General features: G+C 42.6%; 1 protein-coding gene across 1 annotated transcript in view; it reads right to left on the bottom strand.

Annotated features, from left to right (window-relative positions):
• Nucleotides 1-442: 442 nt before the first annotated feature.
• FSTL1 (follistatin like 1) overlaps nt 443-24,112 on the bottom strand; it is a 57,172-nt gene continuing 33,502 nt past the window's right edge. Inside the window, 9 exon segments of the mRNA NM_001132366.1 lie at nt 443-5,153; nt 8,019-8,095; nt 11,026-11,136; nt 11,460-11,572; nt 12,906-13,024; nt 17,580-17,710; nt 19,000-19,032; nt 19,901-20,030; nt 22,544-22,648. Of these exon segments, the coding sequence (NP_001125838.1) occupies nt 5,109-5,153; nt 8,019-8,095; nt 11,026-11,136; nt 11,460-11,572; nt 12,906-13,024; nt 17,580-17,710; nt 19,000-19,032; nt 19,901-20,030; nt 22,544-22,648 (864 nt within the window). The 3' untranslated portion in view covers nt 443-5,108.

The following is a 24,112-nucleotide window of genomic DNA, read 5'->3' as shown; positions in this document are numbered from 1 at the left end:
CCCCTACTATATTGTTCTTATTCCCTTAATTACAACCTTAGATTTAGCTTATATATTCCATGACTCTGGCAATGACTACATTATGCCACGTTCTGTCCTCCCCAAGTGGACATTTCTGAATGCTTTTTGAGGGCATCAGAGTTCTACTTTGGCCATTTTCTGTCCTTAAGTTTCAACAGTGACACAGATTTTAAAGTTCTTTTGTCTTAAAGACAGAAAGGAAAAGATGTATAAATCGGGTTATATAAAGAGTCAAGTTTTCTACAAGGCAAAGCATCTCATAAAGTCAAAAGAAGAAAAACAAACTGAGAGAAAGTATTTGCCACATTCACGACAAAGGGCTAACGATATACTTAAGGAGAACTATGACAAACCAGTAAGAAAAAGACCAGCAACCACTAGAAAAACAAAGAAAATGAAAGAAAATGACAAGAACCAATTATTCATGGGATGATATTTAATCTTACAAAAGGAATAATGAATATAAAAAATAAAACAAGGAGTTACCATTTTTCCTCTATCAGAGGCCAAAAAGTTTGAAGGCACAATGTTTGCAAAAATGTAGGGAAATAGATATGCTCAGTTTATGTACTTTTGGCAGTCATGCATACTGGTGCAACTTCTTTGACTTTACAGGCAATCATAGGCAAATTTATAAATGTACACACCCTCTAAGAGGATGGTTTTATTCACTGTATTTTCTTTGATACAATTTGGATTTTTACCATGTACACATATTATTTTTTCAGTAAAAAAGTTAAATCATTTGAAAAACATTAATTCTCATTGACAGGAAGACCCTCCTTCCTATTCATACAGCAACATTTTAATTCCTATGTCACACCATGAAACAGTCCCCAGCAGCAGTAGGCCAGAGTTGTTTTCATGTCCCACATCCCGGCTAGGATTATTCCAGGGCTCTGAAGGCATCTGCTTAGATCTATCTACGCATTCATATTTTTTCCCTTCCTTCCTTCCCCTTATTTCAGAAATAATTCAAGAGGACGATGATAACTTGATAAAGAAGCTCTAAAATAAAGCTGATCAAAGTAACATACTTCTTTGCACAATTCATAATATTAGATTTTGATGAAAGGAAACTTAGCTTCTGAATTATGCTTAGTTTAATAATGTTGCACTTCCTGAATACATACATACTATAACAGCAGAAAAAGTTTTCCCGGAACATGGTGGAAGGTTGGGAGTAGTTAGCCAAAATTTAAAAGTGGTTGTGGACAAGGTACCCTTCAAACTGGGTTTAAGATTTCCTTCTGAGAATGAAAATTTGAAGAATCAAACTGTGAGATCAGTAATCTGTAGCAATCACATAACAAAAAAGATTGCCTTTTAATATTTGATTAGCATTTGGGTAATATCCCAAATCCAATCAAAGTGATCCAGCTATAATTTTAGGAAAGCAAAACTTCCACATGCCTGAAGAAACCTTAAACCTCATTGACTATAATATGCTCTTTTGGGAGGCAGAATTATTGGGAGTGGGGAGTGCATGATACATATGAAAATGGCAGGTTGGAAAGCGTTAGTCATGTGTCCCCAAGATGGAGCAAAAGAGGTTTTAACAAGCCAACATTCAGCCCACTTGGAAGTGTTTACCCCCATGGAATGTGTGTATCAAGGAAGTGCCATCAAGGTTATTTAGCCTGTCCCTGGCAATGATTCCATGTTCCCTGTACTACCTTCCCATGTTTATTTGCCTTCTCACAGGCCACTGCAGTCAGCCTCACTGGATGCCATTTAGTCTCCTAAATCGTATGGAGGATTTAGGAGTCATTTAATTTAACGTCTTCCCAATACAGGAAAGCACCCTGCTATGGTTTGAATGTTTATGTCCCCCCAAAATTCATGTTAAAATTGAATCCCCAAAGCAATGGTATTGAGAGGTGAGGCTCTTGGGAGATGATTAGGTCATCAAACTTTAACCCTCATGAATGGGATAAGTGCCCTTATAAAAGAGGCCTAAGGGAGTTTGTTCACCCTTTTCACCATGTGGGGATGCATCAAAAAGGTGCATTCTTTGAAGCAGACAAGCTTCAACAAGCTCTTATCAGACACTGAATCTGCTGGAACCTTGATCTTAGGCTTCCCAGCCTTCAGAACTGTGAGCAATACATTTCTGGTCTATAATTACCCAGTCTGAGGCATTTTGTTATAGCAACCTGAAGGGACTAAGACACTCTGACTTGTCATCACCTTCTACTCCAGACCCACTATCCATGATCCTTTCAAAGAAACTTGTTCTACCAGTCCCTGAGTAAACTTTCCATCCAAGCTGCAGTCCCAGGAGAAACTCTTCAGTCCTTTTTAAGGCTCCTGAAACTCAAATCCACTCTTAGGAAGTAAATGGGTAATGTTCTCATGACTTTATTTGGCCTTAATTGGGGGAAAGGAAACCAATAAAACTATCACTTTAATTTCTTTATTCATCAATAGTATCCGAAAAGAAAGAAACAGGAGTTACAAAAACAAGTTAAATGCAATATGGAAGCCTACTAAATACAAATACAAGTTCACAAACACATATGCGACAGAAACTTGTTTAGATTGTTTCTTTAAGTTTGACTATTTAAAAACATAGGTGTAAAGGAAAGACATTCAGACTGGTCCACGTGGGCTTGTTAGCAGGCAGAGGAACCCTGCTTTCCAAAAACTGATAGAGTCCAGAGTCACAGCATGTGGGAAGGTTTCCATGGACACTGGATCTTAACAGATGCTATAGTGTTTACAAAGCTACACACACAGAGAAAGCCCAAGGAAGCCTGCAGGCTAAGCCCTATGCTTTTAGAGGGCTGAAGGAACCAAACTTGATTTAATCCTGTTTGTTTGCTCCATGCAAAACTTTATGCAAGACTCCCCAGACTAGGCTATTTAGCAGCTTTCCATGAATGGTCCTCAGATCATGTGATTCTATGGCATAGACAACAGCTGCCCTATTTACACAGAAGCAGCAGAACTCAAGAGGAATGTGGATTTGCTCTTGGGAGTTCAATGTTGCAGGGTAGAGTAGTCTTGGATGATAACCACTGTTCTAAATGACTAGTAAAGAAACACTGTGGTTTCTTGCTTTTAACAAACTGGTACTCTTGCCCTCCTCCCATAGTGTCCAAGGGCTGGCAAAACTTTTGATTAAGGCGTGCTGCTGTGAGTTCTCCAAGGCACTTGGACAGGGAGCTGCATTTCAGACTGAACAAGTGGAGTTTGAAGAGTTTTTAGATGAGATTGATACATAAAAGCTTGAAATGCTAAACAAAGTGGAATTTTCTCCTTTCAAATGAGAACAAGAAAAACTATTTAGAAGGAGTTCTATTTTTGGCACAACAGTTTCTCACAGTTGCCTGTGCATTACAACCTAAATAATTTCCTTCTGATGGTCTTTAATCTGCTTTCTGCAAATGAGATCTTATGTCAAGGCTTTAATCTTTGGTATTCCAAATGCATCTTAAACAGGGTAGTGAGTGGGGTTAATAATCACAGAAGTCGAAAGACACAGGACTAACTGTAAACGACTGACTTCCCCAAGTCACAGTTTTAGGATTAAATCTCCATTTTCTTCCCCCTGTTGAATTTGAAACTTTCTTTTATCCTCATCTCTAAGGGAATGCTTTCTATTTCCAGCCAGAGGTTAAACATGAAATGCAAATATGAAGACAGAGTGGGGTGGTTCTCTTTCCCACTCTCTTCCTGCTTTACCCATGAGGACTCTATATCATAGCACAACCTGTAGGGTCATCAGGCTGACATCAAATTTGGTCATCTTGTTTTTGGCCATTTGACATTTCTTGTTCTAATAACAAGATTTCATTTATTCTACAGAGAAGAAGGAAAAATCACAGGAACCTATCTCCCCTCTGGACCAATGATCAGAACCACAGAATTTATAACTTATCAAATCAAAAGGTTAGTGCATTCTTACCAGCTCACTGAGGAAACTGAGGTCCAGAAAAAAGAAGAGACAGGGCCAACTCACTCTCCTAGTTAGTCATAGGCCAATGAGCATATTGGTAGGCTGGGATATCCTAAGCCCTGCTTGGCTGCACTTGTCTCCATCCTTGGGAATACTCATTTGCCTCAACTTCTCAGAATAAATAAAAACAAATTAATGTTTGGATCTTGAAAGTTTTTTATGAAGATGCTTCTTCCCCTGGCTTTGGCCTAAGGCACCCTTGCTCCTCTGGCAGATAGTGGACTGCTGGAAGCTAGGGGGGCCAACTATGGGCTACATCTAGTATGTGGCAGGGTGGGGGCATCTGGGTTATTTGAGCCCCTGCACCAGGAAGAACCCCAAACTCCTTCCACCTATGAAGTGGTGGGACTACTGAAAAATAATTACAAAAGCTTAATACCTAGTCAAGAAAATAAAATATTAAAAAACAATAATATAATGATAATAATTGAAGAATAAAGTCAACTTGCCAAAAAAAGTGTTTTACAGAGAAATAGCACCTTTGGTAAAAAGTATTTTTAAAATTTGGTTAGGTCGCTAAGGGGCTCAAAGTATACAAGTATCTGCATCATTTGGGTGTACCCTCCCAGAAACTCCATCCAAGTCTGAGGGACACTGGGTTAACTAGCAGGATGGCTATGTATCTAGAGGCAGTTATTGGGACCAAGAAATGCATGGATGCTGGAGGTCTGTCATGCTGGCGGCAATGGAAAGAGGCTGGAAGCAGGGAGCGTTCCTCTCTGTGGAGCTTCCCAAACCTCTCCTCCAGGGACACCCTGCTAAGTTCTCTCTGGCATCGTGTGCACTCCCTGCAGCCTGCTGACAGATGCAGTAAACTCAAAAGAGGTTCAGATTTGAGTCTGTTCCTCTTTCAATCGTGATGCAGTTTCCTTACTAGCCTCCAGCCCCAGAGCACCGTTTACAGTTTCTCTTAAAGCACTCCTAGAAATGAAGGCTGTGGCCCTTCCCCTCCTAGCCAGCCACCTTCATATCCTTTATTGCAAAACAAATAAACAAAATAAAACTCATTGCTATATAAGCAAATACTGGTGATTTGGCGACTGTAGCAGACACTTGTCTATACTGAACTCAGCGCTGAAGTGGAAGAGAAGATGCTGGGCTCCAGACACTGTCCTGTGCCTCCTCATTAGATCTCTTTGGTGCTCACTCTCTTGGTCTTTTCAGCTGTTTCCTTTGAGATTCAAGAGAAAATAGGCGTCATGGAAATATTAAACAACTGTTGGCATTTATCTATTCCTCAAGACTATATAGCATTGGCATTTACAAGCTTATGCTGAATTTTAGTTGTTTACTTGTCGGGCTCCTCCATGGACAATGAACAACTTGCGAATACGAACTATGGCCTATTCATGACATGGTCATGCAGGGACTGTTTACTGAATTAAGCTGACTCCATTTGGACTCCTATGAAACAAGCAGATCAGACATTATGGTTCCCATTTTAAGAATGAAGAAAATGATGTTAAATGGAAATGCTACAAGATGTTCTGAATCCAACAAGTCCAAAGAAGTGTTAAGTAAAACAGGTTCTGGAGGCAGACTGCCTGAGCTTCAACCATGGCTGTGCTACTTTTTGGGTGACCTTGGGCATATTATGAAATCTTCTGTGTCTCAATGTCTTCAACTGCAAAACCACAGTAATAAAGTACCAACTCTTACAACAGTGCCTGGCACAAAATGGCCAATAAGGACATAAGAAGATGCTCAACATCATTAATCACGCAGGAAATGCAAATCAAAACCACTTGACACCCGCTAGGACAGCTAAAATAAAAAATAACAATAACAAAACGGTTGGTGAGTATGTGAAGAAATTGGAACTCTATGGTGAAGATGTACAATGGTGCAGTAGCTTTGGAGACCAGTTTGGCCATTTCTCCAAAGGTTAAACATGGAGTCACCATATGACCCAGCAATTCCACTCCTAGGTAAATACCCAAGAGAGCTGACAACATGTGTCCACACAAAAACTTGTGCGAAAATGTTCATAACAGCTTTATTTATCAGAGCCCCCAAATTGAAACAACCTAAATATCCATTAAATGATGGATGGATAACACAACATGTGGTATATCCATATCATGGAATATTACTCAGCCATAAATAGGAAAGAAGTACTGATTCATGAAAACATTATGCTAAGTCAAAGACAGAAAAGGCTATACTGTTGTATGATACCACTGTAATATGTCCAGAACAGGCAAATTTATAGTTAGAAAGTAGATTAGTGGTTGCAAAGGGCTGGAGGAAGGTGAGAATGGAGGGTTACTTCTAATGGCTATGGGATTTCTTTCTGGGATAATGAAAATGTTCTGGAATTAAGATAATAGTGAGATGATTGACAATCTTAGGAATATACACTTTAAAGGGGTGAATTTTATGGTATGTGAATCATATCTCAATTAAAGAAATAAATTTTTTAAAACCTGACAACACTGCCTGATATCTAGCAGACACTGGTGTTCCATCCATAGCCCCTTTGTGTTTAATGTCTCAGTGTACACTGGCATGACTTCCTACCTACTGCCAGCACCTGCATCTCTGCCTGAGGCCTTTCTCTGGCTGCTGGAGCCCACTCTGTCCACACACACTGGTAGGCCACAAATGCCAGGGAATTAATGTTTCCCAGTAGCAGCCCTCAGCCTGCTGAGGCTGCTGAGAGTTCTTGTAGAAACAGCCCAGCTTCATCCACACTCAGGCACTGTTATTCCATTCCCAGAGATCCCCAATAGGATTAAGAGCCACTTGTTAACAGTGGTAACATGCCTGAATACACACTCTTTATTACTTCCTTCTCTTCCTGGACTCATTTCCCAAATCTCCCTCTGGTGTTTCCTGTCATTGCTTCCCAAATAAACTATGTGTACTTGCATCCTTGCCTCAGCATCTGCTCTGAGGGGACTCACATCAAACACAGAAACTTAAACATATTAGCTATTATAATTCACTCCGTACTGTCTGATAACTGCTCTATCCTGGACGAAAGTAATTCCTATGAAGTTTTTTTTCTCTTTCATGGGATTGAACTCATTTGAAGACTCAAGACTGGTGAAATTTGATAAGCAAAAGACTAGAAACTTTTGCTTCTGCTTAAACAACCGACATGAGATTTCTATACTTTCAGTGACAATGATGACAAAATGCCCATTGAGAATGATCAATAAATGAGCAATTACTATTAATAGTAATAGTTCTGTTTACTCATGTCAAATATTTCATATCAATAGTTTAGCAGTTCTTGTGACCATTATATTCCTTAAAAACTTCTACGTCAGAGAGAAGGCTAATACTACTACATTTGGTCTACAGACAGGTAATGGAAGGTGCAATATCCTGTATTAAGACTACATAATAAGCCAGTAGGAGGATGGGCCAGGAGTTCAACAGTTCCACAATATGTCAGAGCATCACTATTCTGCTAAGAACCCTTTTTCCAAGGAAGCCTTTAACTTAATGACATAGAACCTGAACAAAATTCTTATTATCTTCTTGAGTCTCTGGGAAGGAGACTCTTTGTTAACCCAGGCTATTTTCTAGCCAGACTGATGTTGAACTTAAATCCTTTCTGCTGTGGCCCAAATCCACTGCTTTCATGCTCACCAAGTGCTGACTACATACCAGGCCCTATGAGACTGCAAAGGTACAATGATGAGCAAGTTACAGAGCCTGCTTTCAGGAGCTCACAGTCTTTGGGTCTGGACACTGGTCATGACAGGATACACACTTCCTTAAACCATGCTCATTTGCAAACCACTTCCACCTCATTTGCAAATCACCACCTGCCTGATTTTGCCTTACGCAGCCAGTCACCGAGCTGTAACCTATATGTTTTGAGACCTACTGGGCCCTGTGAGGACTTTATCAGGGAACTGTCTGTATCACAATTTGATAGTACAGGTGATGGGGTATCACTCAAGATCTACTGTATTGAACAGAGAGAGCCTCCTTGGTCTCCTGGGGCACTGGGCAGTGTTTGAATGGTATAGGGCCTGATGGCAACAGCAACACCTGAACCAGCACGGAGGCTGCCACTCACCTGATGCTTTTGGAGCTCCTGGACATATCTGGTCATCTCCTCCTCTGTCTGGGTCTGGGCCCCCTTCTGATTCTTTCCTGCAAGAAGAACCAAAGCTCAGAGCAGTAGCAGCTGTGGTAAGCCAGAGAGGGATCCGCCAAGATCTACCTAGAGGCTCTCAATTCATCTCCCATTTAACTTGTGGAAGGAGAGGTGAATTACCCACATTTTCTGAGTATGAAGGCATGAAGGGGCCCTGTGTAATTGATACCTCCAAGGTAACACACTGTAACAAAGCAATCTACCTCAACTCCTCTCTGGCCTTTGTTCCTTTAACTGCTTAGCACATCCCAGCCAGAAGCTGGCCCTACAAAAAAAGTTATGGTGAAAACCTGGATCCTGACACTAGAGATGTCTCTGAGACAATGACTCTCAAGTCATTCATATACCATCAAAATGTCCTGGAGAACATTTGAAAAGATAGCTGTCTAGTTCCCACCTTCAGAGATTCCGATTTAATTGATGTGAGGTGAGACCTGGACACCAGTATTTTTTTTACAAGTCTTTCTAGTTGGTTCTAACGTGCAGCCAGGGTTGACAACCATTTCATCTAGCAATGTTTCTGAAACTTGCACAGTGATAAACAAAAACAAAAACTACACAGGTTCCCAAGCTGCTCTTTGCAAATTCTGATTCACTAGGTTTAGGATGAAATCTCTAGGCTTATCAACTAGAATGCTGACCATTAGGAAACACTGCTAGGACATATCTTCCAAACATTGCTATCAACCTTCCTTTCACAGCAGTTTCCCTTGGCTCTGCCTCCTCCTGGCTTCAAATTTTGATGCCCCTTCTTGCTTGTCTCATTTTGATTTGTGATCTAAGATCAGACTGCTAACTCTCAGGTACTAACCTGAAAATGCCCTGGAATGCTGGCTCCACAAACTCTTCTTAGATCCATGGCCTACACATCCATACGTGCTCAGGCCCCTGGGGCACCACCATCTAACATGGATTGCTCCATGTTATACCCACATAGAGTTCTGGACTTGGTCATCCAGGGAGGATGAGCAGCCCATAGCTGAGTGGCTGTGGAAATGGGCAACATCCCATGAGGCTGATCATTTGAATTTTGTCTGATGCATGTGATAGAGATTATTATCCAAATGACCATGCTTATTCTATAAGCCAACTGCATACCAACTGCCTGCACCTTAGAAATGGAGAGCTACCTTTACAAAGCCAGAACAGCAGCAGTTAGAAGCGGAGAGGTACTGAAGGGAGTTTAGGGAAGACAAGTATAGGATGCTTCATGGCTGAGGCAGGCTAGGCCACTGACTGTTTTGAGATGTGTTTTGTTGGTTTCAGTAGCAACTCTGTGTTTGGTCTGGAGACCCTGGCTTGGTCTTAACTTCTAGGAACTTGTAGGAATTTCTAGTCTCTAAACAGCCTCTTCCTGTTCCTTCACCTGTCCCTGTAGTTACATTGGTTTGCTGTCTTTTCACACTTAAAACAGACTTGGTCCTGGGCAGCAGTAGACCAGTGATACCTTAGATAGTACCAGGCCATTTATAGTGTTGGTGTTCTCTAGGATCCTTGTCTAGAAGAGCCTCATCCTGGGTTTCTGACCTCTGTCTCCTAGTTACCATTTAACCTGATCTTCCTGAACATGATCCTAGGTTCCAGCCAGCTCTTCCTTGACACAGTTAACTTCTTAAAATAAACTTTTTTTTTTTTTTTTTTAAGACAAGGTGTTGCTCTGTTGTCCAGGCTAGAATGCAGTGGCATGACTATGGCTCACGGCAGCCTCAACCTCCCAGGCTCAGGTGATCCTCCCACTTCAGCCTCCCAAGTAGCTGGGACTACAGGCACGTGCCATCACACCTGGCTAATTTTCACATTTTTGTAGAGACATGGTCTCGCTATGTTGGCAAGGCTGGTCTTGAACTCCTGGGCTTCCCACTTTGGCCTCACAAAGTGTTGGGATTATAGGCAAAAGCCACTGCCTCTGGCTGATATAACTTTAGGTTCACCCTAGCTGGTGAAACTTTTGGGCCTGGTTCCAACTGACCTTAAGGCAACTCTCCGTTGCAGACCTGGCTTCAACACCCTTCTCTGTCTTGCCTCCACTCTGAATGTCCCTGGTTCTTTGCTAGGGCTCGGCTTTAAGAGTCCCTCTTGCTCTTTGGCATCACTGTAGCCCAGGACCCAGATGGGACTCCAATGGTTCCAACATACCCTGTAGTCTCACACTGCCCCACAAACTCTCAGATTTCTCTGTCTCCCCAGACCACCCTGCACACATCTCAACTAGCTCAACTTTCTCTTTTTAAAAAAGATTACCCATCTCTGTTAGTTGAAAGAGGGTCTACAAACATTTTTTTCTTTTTCTGCTGGGTATGGCAAGGAGAAGTCATTTTGTCTAACAATCACTAGTCTTTTACTATTTCCTAAGGTGTTATAAGGATCAATGGGTTAATATGTAAAGTGCTTAGAAGAGCGCCTGGCACATGGTTTTTGCTGAGTATTTGCTTTCACTGTTACTATTCCATTATTATTTTTGATTATTATTAAATAATAATAATTATTATTTTTGATTATTATTAAATAATAATTATTATTATTTTTGATTATTATTAAATAATAATTATTATTTTTATTTTAATATTTTAGTTATTAAATAATTACTATTTTTAATTATTATTCCATTATTACTACTTCCACTATTACTATTTCCATAATATTACTATTCCATTATCATTTACTTTTGCCTGGGGTCTTGGTCTTCTCTTATTCCAAGCCTCTGGAGTGATTTTCAAACTGAATGCCTATGGAATAAATGCTCTGACCTCAAAGCTTCCCACTTGGGGCTCCAACCTTACAGGTGTGGGTCTGCCAGTTGCTCCCTGGGTTCCTTGCTCCCAGCCACCGCCCTCTTCTCCATCATCCCCACCCCAACTTCTCTCATGCTGATTTCATGAAGCTCTCTCCTTGCTGTTTTTTTCTTTCTGCTTGAAGCACAGCTCACCGTCACAGGTCATGGCTGTACAGACCCAGTTTCCACAAGCACAGACACAGCGGTTACAGTCCACCTCAGTCTCAGCTCCATCTGCATACGTTTCATCCTCCAGGGCACACTCTGTTGGGCCAGAAATACGGGGCAACAGTTTAGTTGTGAGGGTGGAACAGGGCATCTTTGCTATAGTCTGTGCACCTTACCCTTTTTTCCCAGACAAGACCTGCCTGTCCCTCAGAAGCACTATATCTGAGCAAACACCACCATCAACCTAAAGAATGTGGGGCCCTAACTTCACCATGGGGATAATGGGCTGGGGCCCAGTTTAGAATCATGGAAGGGGATTTTCTCAGCTAGCTCTGGAGAGTTCCACCAATCCTCTCTATCTTGGCTCCTACAAAATGCCTCCATTCACTACAGCTCTCTATTTCTTAGGTTAGGCATACTCTTCTCAGGAGGGTTGAAAGATGGGTTGAGGCACTTGAGAAACTCTTGGAAGCTGAGTTTCCAATCAGCATTTTCATCAGACAGTTCAATGAGAGCATCAACACAGAGTCCCCTGAAACAAAACACAGGAGAAATGTGTTAGCAAGACCTCAGCTTCGCTCAGAAGAAAGGAAGTAAGCATCAGGACCACATACACCTAGGGCCTCTACAGGAGGCCAAGAAGATGACTGCTAACTGAAACAGCCTCTCTCTACACTGACCCAACACAACTATTATCCATCCTGACCAATGCAGGCATCTAACCTTTAGTTTGTTATACTGAATGTCAGATCACTCAGGCTGTCCAAATGTTCCCCCGCTTAAGATGACTAAAGTTTCGTGAATGGTTTTGTCTAATGTTTTCACTGCCTGCACACCTTCCACTAGCAATTGCCCTTCCCCATGGTATATACACGTCAAGTCAACCAAACTAGGAAAATCAAAAGAGAAGAGATATAACAGATGACATGAAAGGAATATAGGATTTGAAAGAATACAAAGTTCAAGCAAGAATCACCAGTATCATCCTTCTAGAAAGAGATTTTCAGAAAAGCTTTTAGAACTCAGCTCTATCACTTCTTTCTTGGGCTGTATTTGAGCCCTGGCTCAATCACTTACTACTCAAATGGACTTGAGCTAGTTATTCAACTTTTCTGAGCCTGTCTTCCCATCCGTAAAAGGAGGTCAAGAAGCCCTCCTTCACTGGGATATCATGAGGCTCAAATGTTGAAATTATAAAACATTATATAATTTCAGATTATCTAAATATGAAGGATTTACAGAACCTATACTTTAAGATCACAGACTATTATTAAAGAAGGATCCTTCTAGAAACTGTGCAATGCACTTCTTTTGAAAAAAAGAGATGCTTTTCCTATTTTTAATTTTTACCGATGTGCTGAAACCACATCAAGTTTCTTAGCGATTAGTTTTTATTAATATTGATTCTGGAATAATGCCATAAAAGTAGACGGGCATATATCTGTAACAGTTAGGGCAATCGACATGAAATAGCACTAATTATCTAAAAATCAGAACAAAGCTATTTTAGACCTACAGTTAAATAATACATTAATGTAATTCCTTCAGAAAATTAATCAGTAAAACATCACCCACAGCATTCAGAAACAACTTGCTCTGACGTGCCCTTGGCAATTTATTTTAAAATTATATTCTTCTATTCCTTGCAAGTTCAGACCAAAAACAATAACTATTTGATTAGATATCAGTGGTACTCAATATATTAATTCATACTTTCATAGAATAGAACAGGACAGAATTCCCATTTTGCTTTTTACATGACATTCTCTCACTGGTGGCTCTTTTGCAGGTGGGAAAGGGTTTAAGTCCCTCTCCCAGGCAGTCTTCCCTTGTGGATCATTCTCTGACCCTTTGGTTCCTCTCACCTAAGCAACTTGTTGTTCTCCTGGTCTGGATACGTGGTAATATTGATGGCAGTTTCATTCTGTTCCACAAACTTCAGGAATTCACTGGAGTCCAGGCGAGAGTCACCATTATCAAAGTTCTAGACAGGGCACGACAAGATCGTTCAGGAATGTTTTGCAGAACTCCTGTTCAATCATTACTCCACTCAGCTGACCTGCCTCTGATTCATCTTGTTCTTGATACATTCCAACCTGCCCTGACCTCAGAGGGCCATGGCAACAAATGCTCTAATCCCTGGGACATGCAGAGAAGGTACCTGTGCCCACGATGAGAGAGGAAAAGTGCCTGGGCGGAGGAGGCAACCTGAACCGAGGCCTCTGGGGTCCCTAAGCATGCTGTGTGGCCCCATCTCTGACACTGCCCTGTAGACACTTTTGACTATACCTTTGGGTTCAGACCAACCTCCACATCACGTTCTCAAACCCTGATGAACATGTAACAAGAGTTTAAAGTTGCACGCTGTGAATCAGAATCTCTGTAGCAGGTCCCAGAATATGTTTCTAATGAGCTGCTCAGGAACAGCAGCAATGCAGATAACCCTCTAAGCTCACTTTGGAATTATAGGATTCCAAATCTTGTTGCCTGATTCCAGCCTCCTTGTCCTGTTCTCAGTGCTTAACTTTCACTTTGGTGCCCATAACTGATCACATCAGTGAGAACTCAGGCAAAGGCCTCAAAGCAATAAGCTACAGACAGGGGTCATCATGCAAAGTTCCAGCTCCTCTGCCCTGTGGGCCACACTGCAGATGTGTGCACAGGTCCTCAGATCACCCAGCTCAGGCTGTCCTCATGACCCAGCTGGCATCCCACAAGCACAAAGTGAGGAGTGCAGTAAGCTCACACACTGTTCTCTATGAGAAGATGCTAAACTGAGACCTCAGCCATCTGGGACCATTCAAGACACCCAGGCACTAGCTGCAGGAGGAGGGTGTCGAAATCAAGACTGATCAAATTCCAAGTTGCACACTGCTGCTCTCCTACTAACAAATGCCAATAGCATCTCCCCCCTTCCTCCCAAATCCTTTGCCTAGGCTCCCTCATGCTGCTGCCCTGGAAAAGGATCAGCTTCCCCATGTTACTTTCAAGATGGCTCCCCAGATGGTGCAAGGGATTCTGGAAGAAACATCTATCCAAATTTCTAGATAGAAGGGGAAGATGCAGCTAACAACTCTCCTTTCCTGCCGGCCATGTGTCACAGGTGTTCCACTCTAATGTTGTATAATGAAGGTGTGCATGAAACAACTATTAGGCCTTTGCTTAGTACGTACTTATCATTCTTGTCCTAATTCCTAGGAACAGGTCTCTGATGTCCTTTATTCACTATACAATTTTCCCTGACGAAACTTCCCTAAGTGTTTACCTTGTGAGGTCTTGATTAATTAATGGAAAATAATTAAATAAGTTTGGCTGGGGGCCATTGTTAGTAGCACAGGGCTTTCTTGAGTTCAAATGTTGCATGTGCTGGGTAAATGAGAGCAACCCTCAAAGACCCCAGTGTCATCAGGGCCTGATGATGGAATGAGTGTAGGGAGGGGAAATGTCCAGCACTAGCTACAGATGCAGTGCCACATGGCCCAAGTGGGCACCATGAACCTGGCAACCACAGTCCAGGCAGCTCTCAAAAGGCAGTGCTGTGTACACACACTTCACACACTAGAATAAGGCCTGCAGCTGGGGGAAGGTCCAGCCCATGTGCTTTCTCAACTCATGAGGGCCCAGTTGGGCCTCCCCAGGCCAGAGCTGTATATAGAATCCACAGGAACACAGAATTCTGGTGCCTGCCCCAGAAATAGCCTGGAATGCCCTGGGGGGTCTGCCTGTGAGGTCCTAATCATGGACCATGAACCAACCTAATTCATTCAGCCTCTCTTCAGCCAGTCAGTTACAAAGACATAGTATCTCTCTGTGCCTCTTTCCCCAGCTCTATACAGGTTGAGTATCCCTTATCTGAAATGCCTGGGACCAGAAGTGTTTCAGATTTCAGATTTTGGAAAGTTTAAATATGTATAATGAGATATCTCGGGGATGGGATCCAAATGTAAACATGAAATTCATTCCTGTTTCCTATATACCTTACACACATAGCCTGAAGGTAATTTTATACAATAGTTTACATCATTTTGTGCATGAAACAAAGTTTTGACTGTGTTTTGAATGTTACCCATCACATGAATTCAGGTGTGAAATTTTCCACTTATGGCATCATGTTGGTGCTCAAAAAGTTTCAGATTTCAGCATTTGAGATAACAAAACTTTTCTTCTATCTAACTGTAGGGTTGTGGAAAGGCAGAAAAGATGTATGTCATGAGATCTGTGCTTGGGGCTCATCAATGTAAGTTTGGAGACTCTTCAGAAGAGATGGGCTGAGACAGGCACCTGCTTGTGCACGGCAGCTGGGGCTGTGTGGGCTGTGGTGCCAGGGTAAAGGAGATAAAAAGGCTGGCTCAAGTGTCAGCCCCGGCCATCAGGAGCCACAGGGATTGAGATCATACCCAGATGAAATTAGGAATGGATTAGATTCCAAATTCCAAGAGCACGGAAGGCTCTTTCTACCTGGGTCTTCCTTTCTTCATTCTGTTACGCTTTCACCTAAGAAACAGTGACTATATCACTGGTTATGGTGAAAGTCAGATTTTGGCCTTATTCAAATTCTAATTCAATTTGGTTTTTGACCAATTTTGAAGTAAGAAATGCCAGCTGGGCTGGGGAGCAATTCATTGGTTCAGAACAGTCTCTTTGAGATATCAGACCTCTCACCAACAGGCAGCTGCTGACCTAGGAGGAGGCAGACTCCCTTTGAAGACAGCAGCACGTAAGACTCTGATAATCATCAAAAAATAGAAAATGAAACCTGTTTTCTCCTGTTAGACACTGCCAGAGTGTCTGGGAAGAGGGGATTTTGTGTCTGTCAGTCATGATCAAGCTTTCTTAGATGCTTGGTTGTGAGAATGCCCTAGAGAAGACCTACTTTCTCAAAGGGCCTTATAGCTTTCAGAAGGGAGCCTGTAAAAGTGAGTTACTGCTGGAGGAGATGGAGATGTGTTGAGGGGAATGTGGCCTAGGTTCTTGGGAATCAAATCTAATAGCAGGTGTCAGTGATGCCTGAGGCAGAGTGCCATCGAAGGGCCACTAAAAAATGGTTACAAGCTCCTAAGTGGCCCCTGGGAAGGAGTGTCCTGGGCTCCACACCTCCTATGCTGTAATTGCAGGGTAAAGTCACTGCTCACAGCAGGCCCTGCAGGTACCTTTACCATTCGCTCAGCTTTTGAACAGTCACTTTCTTTACATTACTTTCTGTTCCTGTCCAAGTCTCCTGGCTCAGCACTATGATGTGTTTTTCTGTAGAAGAGGAACCATTCTTGCTCTAAGGGCTCTGTAATGTGGGAATGATTGAGAGAGAGGACAGAGGAAGAAAGGCTGTGCTTTTTCATGTGGGTATGATCTCAAAAACTTGGAATCCAGAGATTTAATATCTGCCAGAGAGGAGAGAAATCTCTATGTAAAAATAACACAAGTGAAGTCTTAAATGACCAAATATCCATTTGAAGCCAACCCAGTATTTCTTCATCTGTGGGTTCTATAGTGTCAGAAAGAGAAAGCCACAAACTAGACTGGCATTGGCCACATTAGGTGGCCTCAGAGCTGCCAAGAAAAGTCCTTCATGTGTCTGAAGTTGCTCCTGAGTCCTGGCTGGGTTGGGCCCTGGAAGCATGTGAGGGAGTAGATGGCTGGGGCATCTACCTAGTAAAGAGGGCTTTGGTGCTTGCATAGAAATGTGGGTATCTGAATGTGTCTGCATGTAGGATGTGTCTTTGTGTGGCATGTGAGTCTCTGTATGTGGTGTGTGTGTGCGTGTCTGGCATGTTTGAGTGTGTCTTTCTCTGTGCTTCTGAGTATGATATTCTGAGTGTGATGTACCTGTGTGTGTGTCTGTTCTTGTCAATCAGCTGTAAGAATGCCCTTAATTGCTTCTTCTAACTCTCAAGTTCTGTGAAAGATCTGCATGCCATGATAACCAGAGCCATCGCTAAATATTATAACTTCCTTCATTTCTCTTTGTGAAAATAGCATCTCTCCTGCTCCCAAGTGGAACACTCTGTCTCTTCAACTAATTATGATTGGGAACAGCAATATCTAAGTTCAGGAACAATCTCTGGACCCATGAAATGCCAGTCCATTGATTCTTCTCGTATGAAGACTCTCTCCAGGCCATGGGCAGTCAAGTTAATGACTTAGAGAAATGTCAAACTAGGCAGGAAGGAGACTGAAGTGGTCCGGGTTTGGGTGCAATCAGAGGGAATTTTGTATTAACAGCCAGCCCCATAAGGTGTCATGGGGAGTAGGGGACAGAGCTTGGCCCTAACTGACAGGTTCTCCAAGACCTTTGTGGTTTTAACTGCCTGAAGGCAGCAGCACATGTGTGTTAGATCCCAAAGACTCCACTGCTTACTCCCACTGATCAAGCTGGTCAGAAGGCAACTTTCACAGCTTCATGAATGATCTGTGATGAGGAAACTCAGGATGTCTATGCAGGTTTACATTTCCTGTGGTCTGGGAAGATGTGATCGGGCAATGGGAGGAGGAAGCTTCCCTTTCTATGGGCCTGAATAGTCTTCCTCCTACCTCTGGATTACCTTAAAATACTTGTCTAGGATTTCACTGTAGTTGCTGCCTCTAGAGAACCAGCCATCTGGAATGATCTCAGCTTCCAGCCACTGGATGATGCGACGTCGGAGCTCATCACGGTTGGACTGATAGCAAACAACTGCAGGAAAGTGGAGGATGTCAGCTGGAGCAGTCAGGGGAGGACCCCAATGATATCTGGCACCCACTGTGTGGGAGGGTCAGTGCCCATGGTTCTGCATATGTCATCCCGGCACCCCGGGGAGACAGGATTAGCGCATCCAGGGTACACAACTGGAAAAAGTCTAGCCCAGGATTCAAGCGCCCATCTCTAAAATATTTGTAAAGATTGAAAATATTGAAACAGAGAGATTTGGCTGCTTATGTGAGAAATAACTAGAGCAGAAAAATAATAAAGGATACTTTCATTAACTTTAGGAAGCTGAAGGGGAAAAAATCAATAAAGCAGCTCTCTTGACTCAAAGATGAGCTGAAATAATACATGAATAAATGAGAATATTACAGTTTTTATGCCACTAGATTTCTGATTTTCTCCAGTTTCTCACTTTCTCACCAACTAGGTCCATCCAAACTTCCCCCCACTTACAACTGTATACCACCTGCATCATCCTTTATTATGAACAACAGAATGTGAAGCCCAGCAAGGGCTATGTCGAAGCCCTGCTCTGGACAGCTGTTGTCCACTGGAAATAACAGGGGGTGCTAAGAGTTGAGTGGATGGGGAAGCAGAGGAGAGAAAGCTTTGGCAAAAGAGAATTCCTGGAAGACAACACATGCTGTGGATGAAAAGGGCACTGGGCCAGGGAAATGAAAATCTGGGAGTTCTTCCCCAGTCTGCCAATTACTAGTTGTGTGATACAGAAAACTCACTTAGCCTCTTTGAGCCTCAATTTCCTCATCTATATGGTAATTACAATAAGATCTACTTCACAAAGGTTATTGTGAGAATCTAAGGAAAGTATGTGCAAAAAAGCTCTGTAACTATAAATCATGACAAAATTTTAGTGATCACTAATAGAAAACCACAGAAGTCTTCCTGGCATTTCCAGTTATCCCCTTTCAAAAAGAGTTGTGCCTTCTACTTGCTGGTCCCATGACATGAGCATGTCTTAATAGGATGTTGAAAAATGAACTCAGTGGCTTTCCTGTTCATGCAGTTCAATCACTACTCAGGAAAAATGGGAAAACACAGCCAACATTCTGACCCAACCAGCTGCTTCAATTGGAAAACACATACACAAATGTAGTTTTGCAGCTTTTCTGAGCTGTGTTGAGGAGTGGCCAGTTCTGGGACACAATTCTGATGCATAGAAGATCTTATAAGCTTGGCAGGGATTGTGGAACACAAAATTTCTATCATGAAAAGAATGTCCTCCCTGAGTGCACACAGTAGAAAAAATAGGCACTCACCTGGGCTGGCAGATGGACTTACGGATTTCTTCTCTGCAAGACAAAAAGAGAAAATGTGTAATGCAAAGTGAAGGAAAAAAGAAAATTTTTCTGTATTTCTAGGATTACAACTGCTCCACATAGAGGAATATTTGTAACATTTTCATCATTTTGTCTTGAATCCTTTCCTTTCCTTTCCTTCTTCTAGGGCCCAGGTATGAGGATCTTCTGTTTCCTGCTTTGTCTGACAATTTAGGGCCACTGAGTTACCCTTCTGGCCTCACACCTCCTCCTGTTGCATGGAGGGGTCACTGGGATTTTGAGAATTCAAATGGAGAATCATTCTGGACAGGGAATGGAGTGGAGACAATCACCTGGGAAACAGCTTCTTGTTTCTTCAAGGAAGGGCAAGGCTGAGAGGGGCTGGGCAAGGGCTATGGCTTGGCAGGGGGCTGGTATCTAATTAGCAACAAGTGTGGGACTTCTTCCTTCTTATTCTAATGGCAGTGGTTTCAGTGCAAAATAGAGGAAACAATACTGAGAGGTGCCCAAATTAAAAAGCATGGGAAAAGTGAAACTTACCTACTTTCTAAAAAGGTACATAATTCATTTAAGGAACTTTCTTATTGTTACTGATTTACTGATGGGGTCCACTTTATCTACTACCCAGCTGCAGACAGTTATGAAAACCCCCCTGGGGATCCGATATAGCAAACCCTGGGCAGAGGCCTGGGCCATCCAGGGCAAACCCAGAAGGCTCATAAGTGACAAGAGGGTGCAACTCCAACCAACTGGGCGCTTTCCACAGCTTTGAGAGGCTGTGGTCATGGTGGAAAGACCATGTGGTCAGCCAGGCCACACTGCTCTGTTCCTTGGCTCCCCGTGGCTAAAGCTGCTTTGCAGTGGTGAGAGCACACCTTACCTTTGCAGTGTCCATCGTAATCAACCTGGATTTTGGATCCAGTGAGGCAGGCATCTCGATGCAGTTCACAGTGGTTGAGGTAGGTCTTGCCATTACTGCCACACACAGGCCTCTTGTGAGGTTTGCATTGCTGAAAACAGACCCAAAAGAGAATGTTTGTGCAGTTATGGATATCGACACACAGACACACACACACACATGCACACACACAAACAGAGCCATTTTGTAAGGGGACTCTCCACCACCAGAGATGGTGCTTCTACCCCACCAGGGCACAGGCAATCACAGTTCTGGTCAACTGACCCTGTCTCAGTTGCCCGTGGCCCTTCATGCCTATCCTGGTCCAGGGTCATCTCTTCTATTCAGTGAAGAAAGAGACACCCTCTATAGTTTCAATGTTTGTGATCCCTCCAAAATTCATGTTGATACTTAATCCACAATGCAAAAGTATTAAGAGGTGAGGCCTTTAGGAGGTGATTAGGTCATGAGAACTCCTCCCTTGTGGATGAGGTTAAGAAGTGAATAAAACAGTCTTCCTACAGCATTTGGCCCTTTGGCCCTTCTGCCTTCTGCCATGTGAGGATGCCACATTCAAGGTGCCATCTTGGAAGTTAGAGACCAGGCCTTCACCAGACATCAAATCTGCTTGCACCTCAATCTTGGACTTCCCAGTCTCCAGAACTGTGAGAATTAAATTCTTATTATTTATTAATTACCCAATCTCAGATATTTTGTTATAGCAGCCCAAACAAACAAAGACACCCCCCTCACCACATCAAATTAGCAGAAAGGGCGTTTTATTAAAAGTCAGAAATTTGAATTCTCTGTCACTTTGGAAAAACTAATTTAATGTCTCAGAAGATCTAAGATCCCTTAATATTCCAACATTCAATGACACAAAACAGCCAGAGCTGAGAGCTGGGAATGTGGAGAGGCTGATAGGCAGGCAGGCAAACACATACACACACTCCAATTCTTCTGCAGCCTAACTGTAAGGATCTCTTGCTTTATATACTATTGGGGGGCCACTTTGTTTTCCTCCTAATCTCAAATCTTTGTTGTGAAGCTAGCAGTAGGGTTGCCTGGGTCTTTGTGAAGTACTACAGAGAATCATTATGGACGGGGAAATGGAACAAAGTTCATATGGCAACTAGGTTATGCTTTGGCTGCTGAAGGTGCCAAGATCACAGGCAAGCTCAGTTTCTTTGGACTTCTATGGTTTTTAAAGGGGAGAAGCGGGAAGTTTAGCTCAGATCCAATAAAGAAAGGAACTGAAACAAGAAAGAGCAGAAGGTAAAAAGAAGCACAGAGCACTGGAAGTGGATGGCAGCCCAACCTCTCCAATTTTAGTTGAGGATACCAAAAACACAAATTTCAGTGAACCAGTATTTATTATGGAGTGCTCACTATGTGCTGGGCAATGGGCAAAACCAAATGTGGGCTCTGTCTTCACAGCATCTCCTGAGACCTCAGGTTTGGTCTCAGCTCACCCACATCTAGTTGTACAATTTTTAGGATCAGGTTTCTAGATCCTAAGTCCAGGCTTATGCCACCACACTGTGGCCAGGTACACTGCCAGTGAGGACCTCCCAGAGCTAATGGATCCCCAGTAGGATCTGGCTTTTAGGTTTCTGAGTTAGAAAACTTCCTTTCTGGGGCAACAAATCAGGATCCTTAACCTGGGGACTAAATTGGTTGTATTTAATTTGCAGAAAGACGTGTTTCCAGGCTATGGGTTGTTTTGACAGAAAAGAGAATGTCCAAGGTATTTATGTTCACTTTAGTGGCAGAACTTGTCAGAATCCAGCCTACAAAATAAGTATTTATCAAAGGCTCTCTTTGTTTTTTAAACATTTACAAAAAAACACCTGCATCTCATCTACTGTTTTTAAAAATTTGCATATCCTCTGACCTAGCAAGCCCTGGTGTCAATCAATGCTACAGAAATAAAGGCAGTGGCATATAAGGGTATTTGCACAAGGATGTTATTGGTTATAGTGGTAAACAACCCAAAGAACCAACTGAATGTCCATCTATGGGAAAATGATTGAATAAATCTAGTTCTTTTATATTACTAAATATTATGCCACTACAATGAGTTAAATGAGTTAAAAGTATATGTGCTGATCTAGAGGGTTGTCCCTGATAAATTAATGAGTAAAGAATACAAACTGTATATATCTATATCCATATAATGACCCCATTTTTGCATGAAATAGGGGGAACCATTATGTCTACAGTAGCATATAAACCCTTATGCTTATAGTAACATAGAAAAGAAAAACATGTGGAACAACTTGTACCAAACTGTTAACGCTGGTTACTTCAGACTAAGGGATTGAAGGGTTATGGGGGAAGATTATAATTTTATGTCTGTGTAAATGTCTGTACTATTTGACTTATATAAAACAATTCTTATTTTTTAATTAAAAAATCTTATAAAGCTAAATTTTTTTTAAAAGAAAAAATATCCATGCTTTAAAAATCAGGAATCTGGAATAAAAATTCCACGTTTTTCAGAGGGATGAGGAATGCTTTTATAAAGAGAATGAAATCATTGGCACTGCCTGCTGATGGGTGGCTCTGCAAGGTAGCCACATTGGCCTTGGCCACTGTCCTCTGGCTCCCGACATCAGGACTTACCTCAATGCAGAGACAGGTGGGTTCCCCTTTCTCTGTGACCGCACATTCCCGGCCGGCTCCACAAAACACATTGGCACAGATCTTGGATTTGCTCCTTAGCTCTTCCTAAAACACACAATCATAAAGGAAACCATGTGACTGAGATGAACCCATTATGGAATGAGCCCATAATGAGATTATCTTTCAGGCTTGGGCTTTGCTCTGGAGTCATGGCTCATGGTCTTAAACAGGTAGATGTTGGGTCTTAAACAGACATTGGGTCTTAAACAACTGTTAGAGACGTTGCCTCCAACAGCTAGTGCCCTACTCCCAGATACTGCTTCAGCCCAGGTTCAGGTACTTCTGAGTCCCTAATGTTTCTCAAAGAGCAAGAGTTCCTTTCTTGCATGCTTCCTTTCTTCCAAAAATGCTTATTGAGCACCAATTTTATGCCAACACTATGCTAAGGGATGGAGATACAAAGGACAGACCCTGTCCTCAGGAAGCTCCGTGACTCTCAGAGGAAACTCACAAAGAAAAAGACATTTGGAAAACAACACAGGAAGTGCAAGAACAGGATCACCAGGGAGCTGGAGGGGAGGAAGAGGGTGAGAATTTTTCAAAGGATACTTTCTGAAGATACTAGGTCTTAACTGATTCTTAAAGGATGAGAGGAGGAAGTCAGGCCGAAATGGAAACATTGTAGAGAACTATGACTATCTGAAGGACCCAAACCTGACTGAATGGTGTTCAAGGCATTATCATCTCAAAGGGCAAAAGAAGGATGGCTAAACCATTGGAAACGTGGATTTGCTATTTTTGCTACGGTCCCATTTAGGCCCTACCCATGTCTGCCACTGGCTTCAAGATTAAGAGGGCGAAGCTGCCTGATAGTAGAACTATTCTCAAATCATTTGCTAGTCAGGCATTCCCCTGTTCAGATGTGTGCAGCAGAACTGACAAGGCAGGGAATGGTCTCAGTGTATGCCACCTGAGAATGTGGGGGTATTGACAGGCACTGATCTGTTGGTGGCTCATCCCTTCCCTCCCATTCACTGGTGGCAGAAAGCCAGCCCCACCTCATTCACCACTCAACCCAGGGGTAGTGGTGGTTACATGAAGGAGAATGTGATTTTCCCAGCTTCTCATCCTGACTGGCTGGGCAGGCAAAATCACGAAAGACCTCCAGACTCAAGGCTACTGGGCTGGATGCTGTGACAAAACCAACAAAGACTGCAGGAGGCACGATGGGGTCATGGGGCTGGCTGTGGTAAGGCAGGGATGGAACCAGACAGTCCACCCTCCAGGCCATGTCTACCACATTATGCAGAGAACTCACACCCACAAGTCTTGTAACAGTACAATTCTTATAGTTGGTGAATGTTTTATACTCAGAATTAGGGCAAAAAAAGCAAAAGAAGAGGCTTTCGAGCTGAGGCGCTGTATCTAATACAGCTAGTCTGCTGCCACCCAGAGGCTGCTCTGCAAACTCCAGGTTATTATTTTCTGTCCCAAGCCATCTTGCTGGTCATGCAGGGCTCCCATTGGTCTAGAAGCCGTTCTCAGCTCACATTTCATTGGTTCACATGC

The sequence above is a fragment of the Pongo abelii genome, chromosome 2 (assembly GCF_028885655.2).
Source record: "Pongo abelii isolate AG06213 chromosome 2, NHGRI_mPonAbe1-v2.0_pri, whole genome shotgun sequence".
In the NCBI taxonomy this organism is placed as follows: domain Eukaryota; kingdom Metazoa; phylum Chordata; class Mammalia; order Primates; family Hominidae; genus Pongo; species Pongo abelii.
This window is presented reverse-complemented; position numbering and strand designations above follow the sequence as displayed.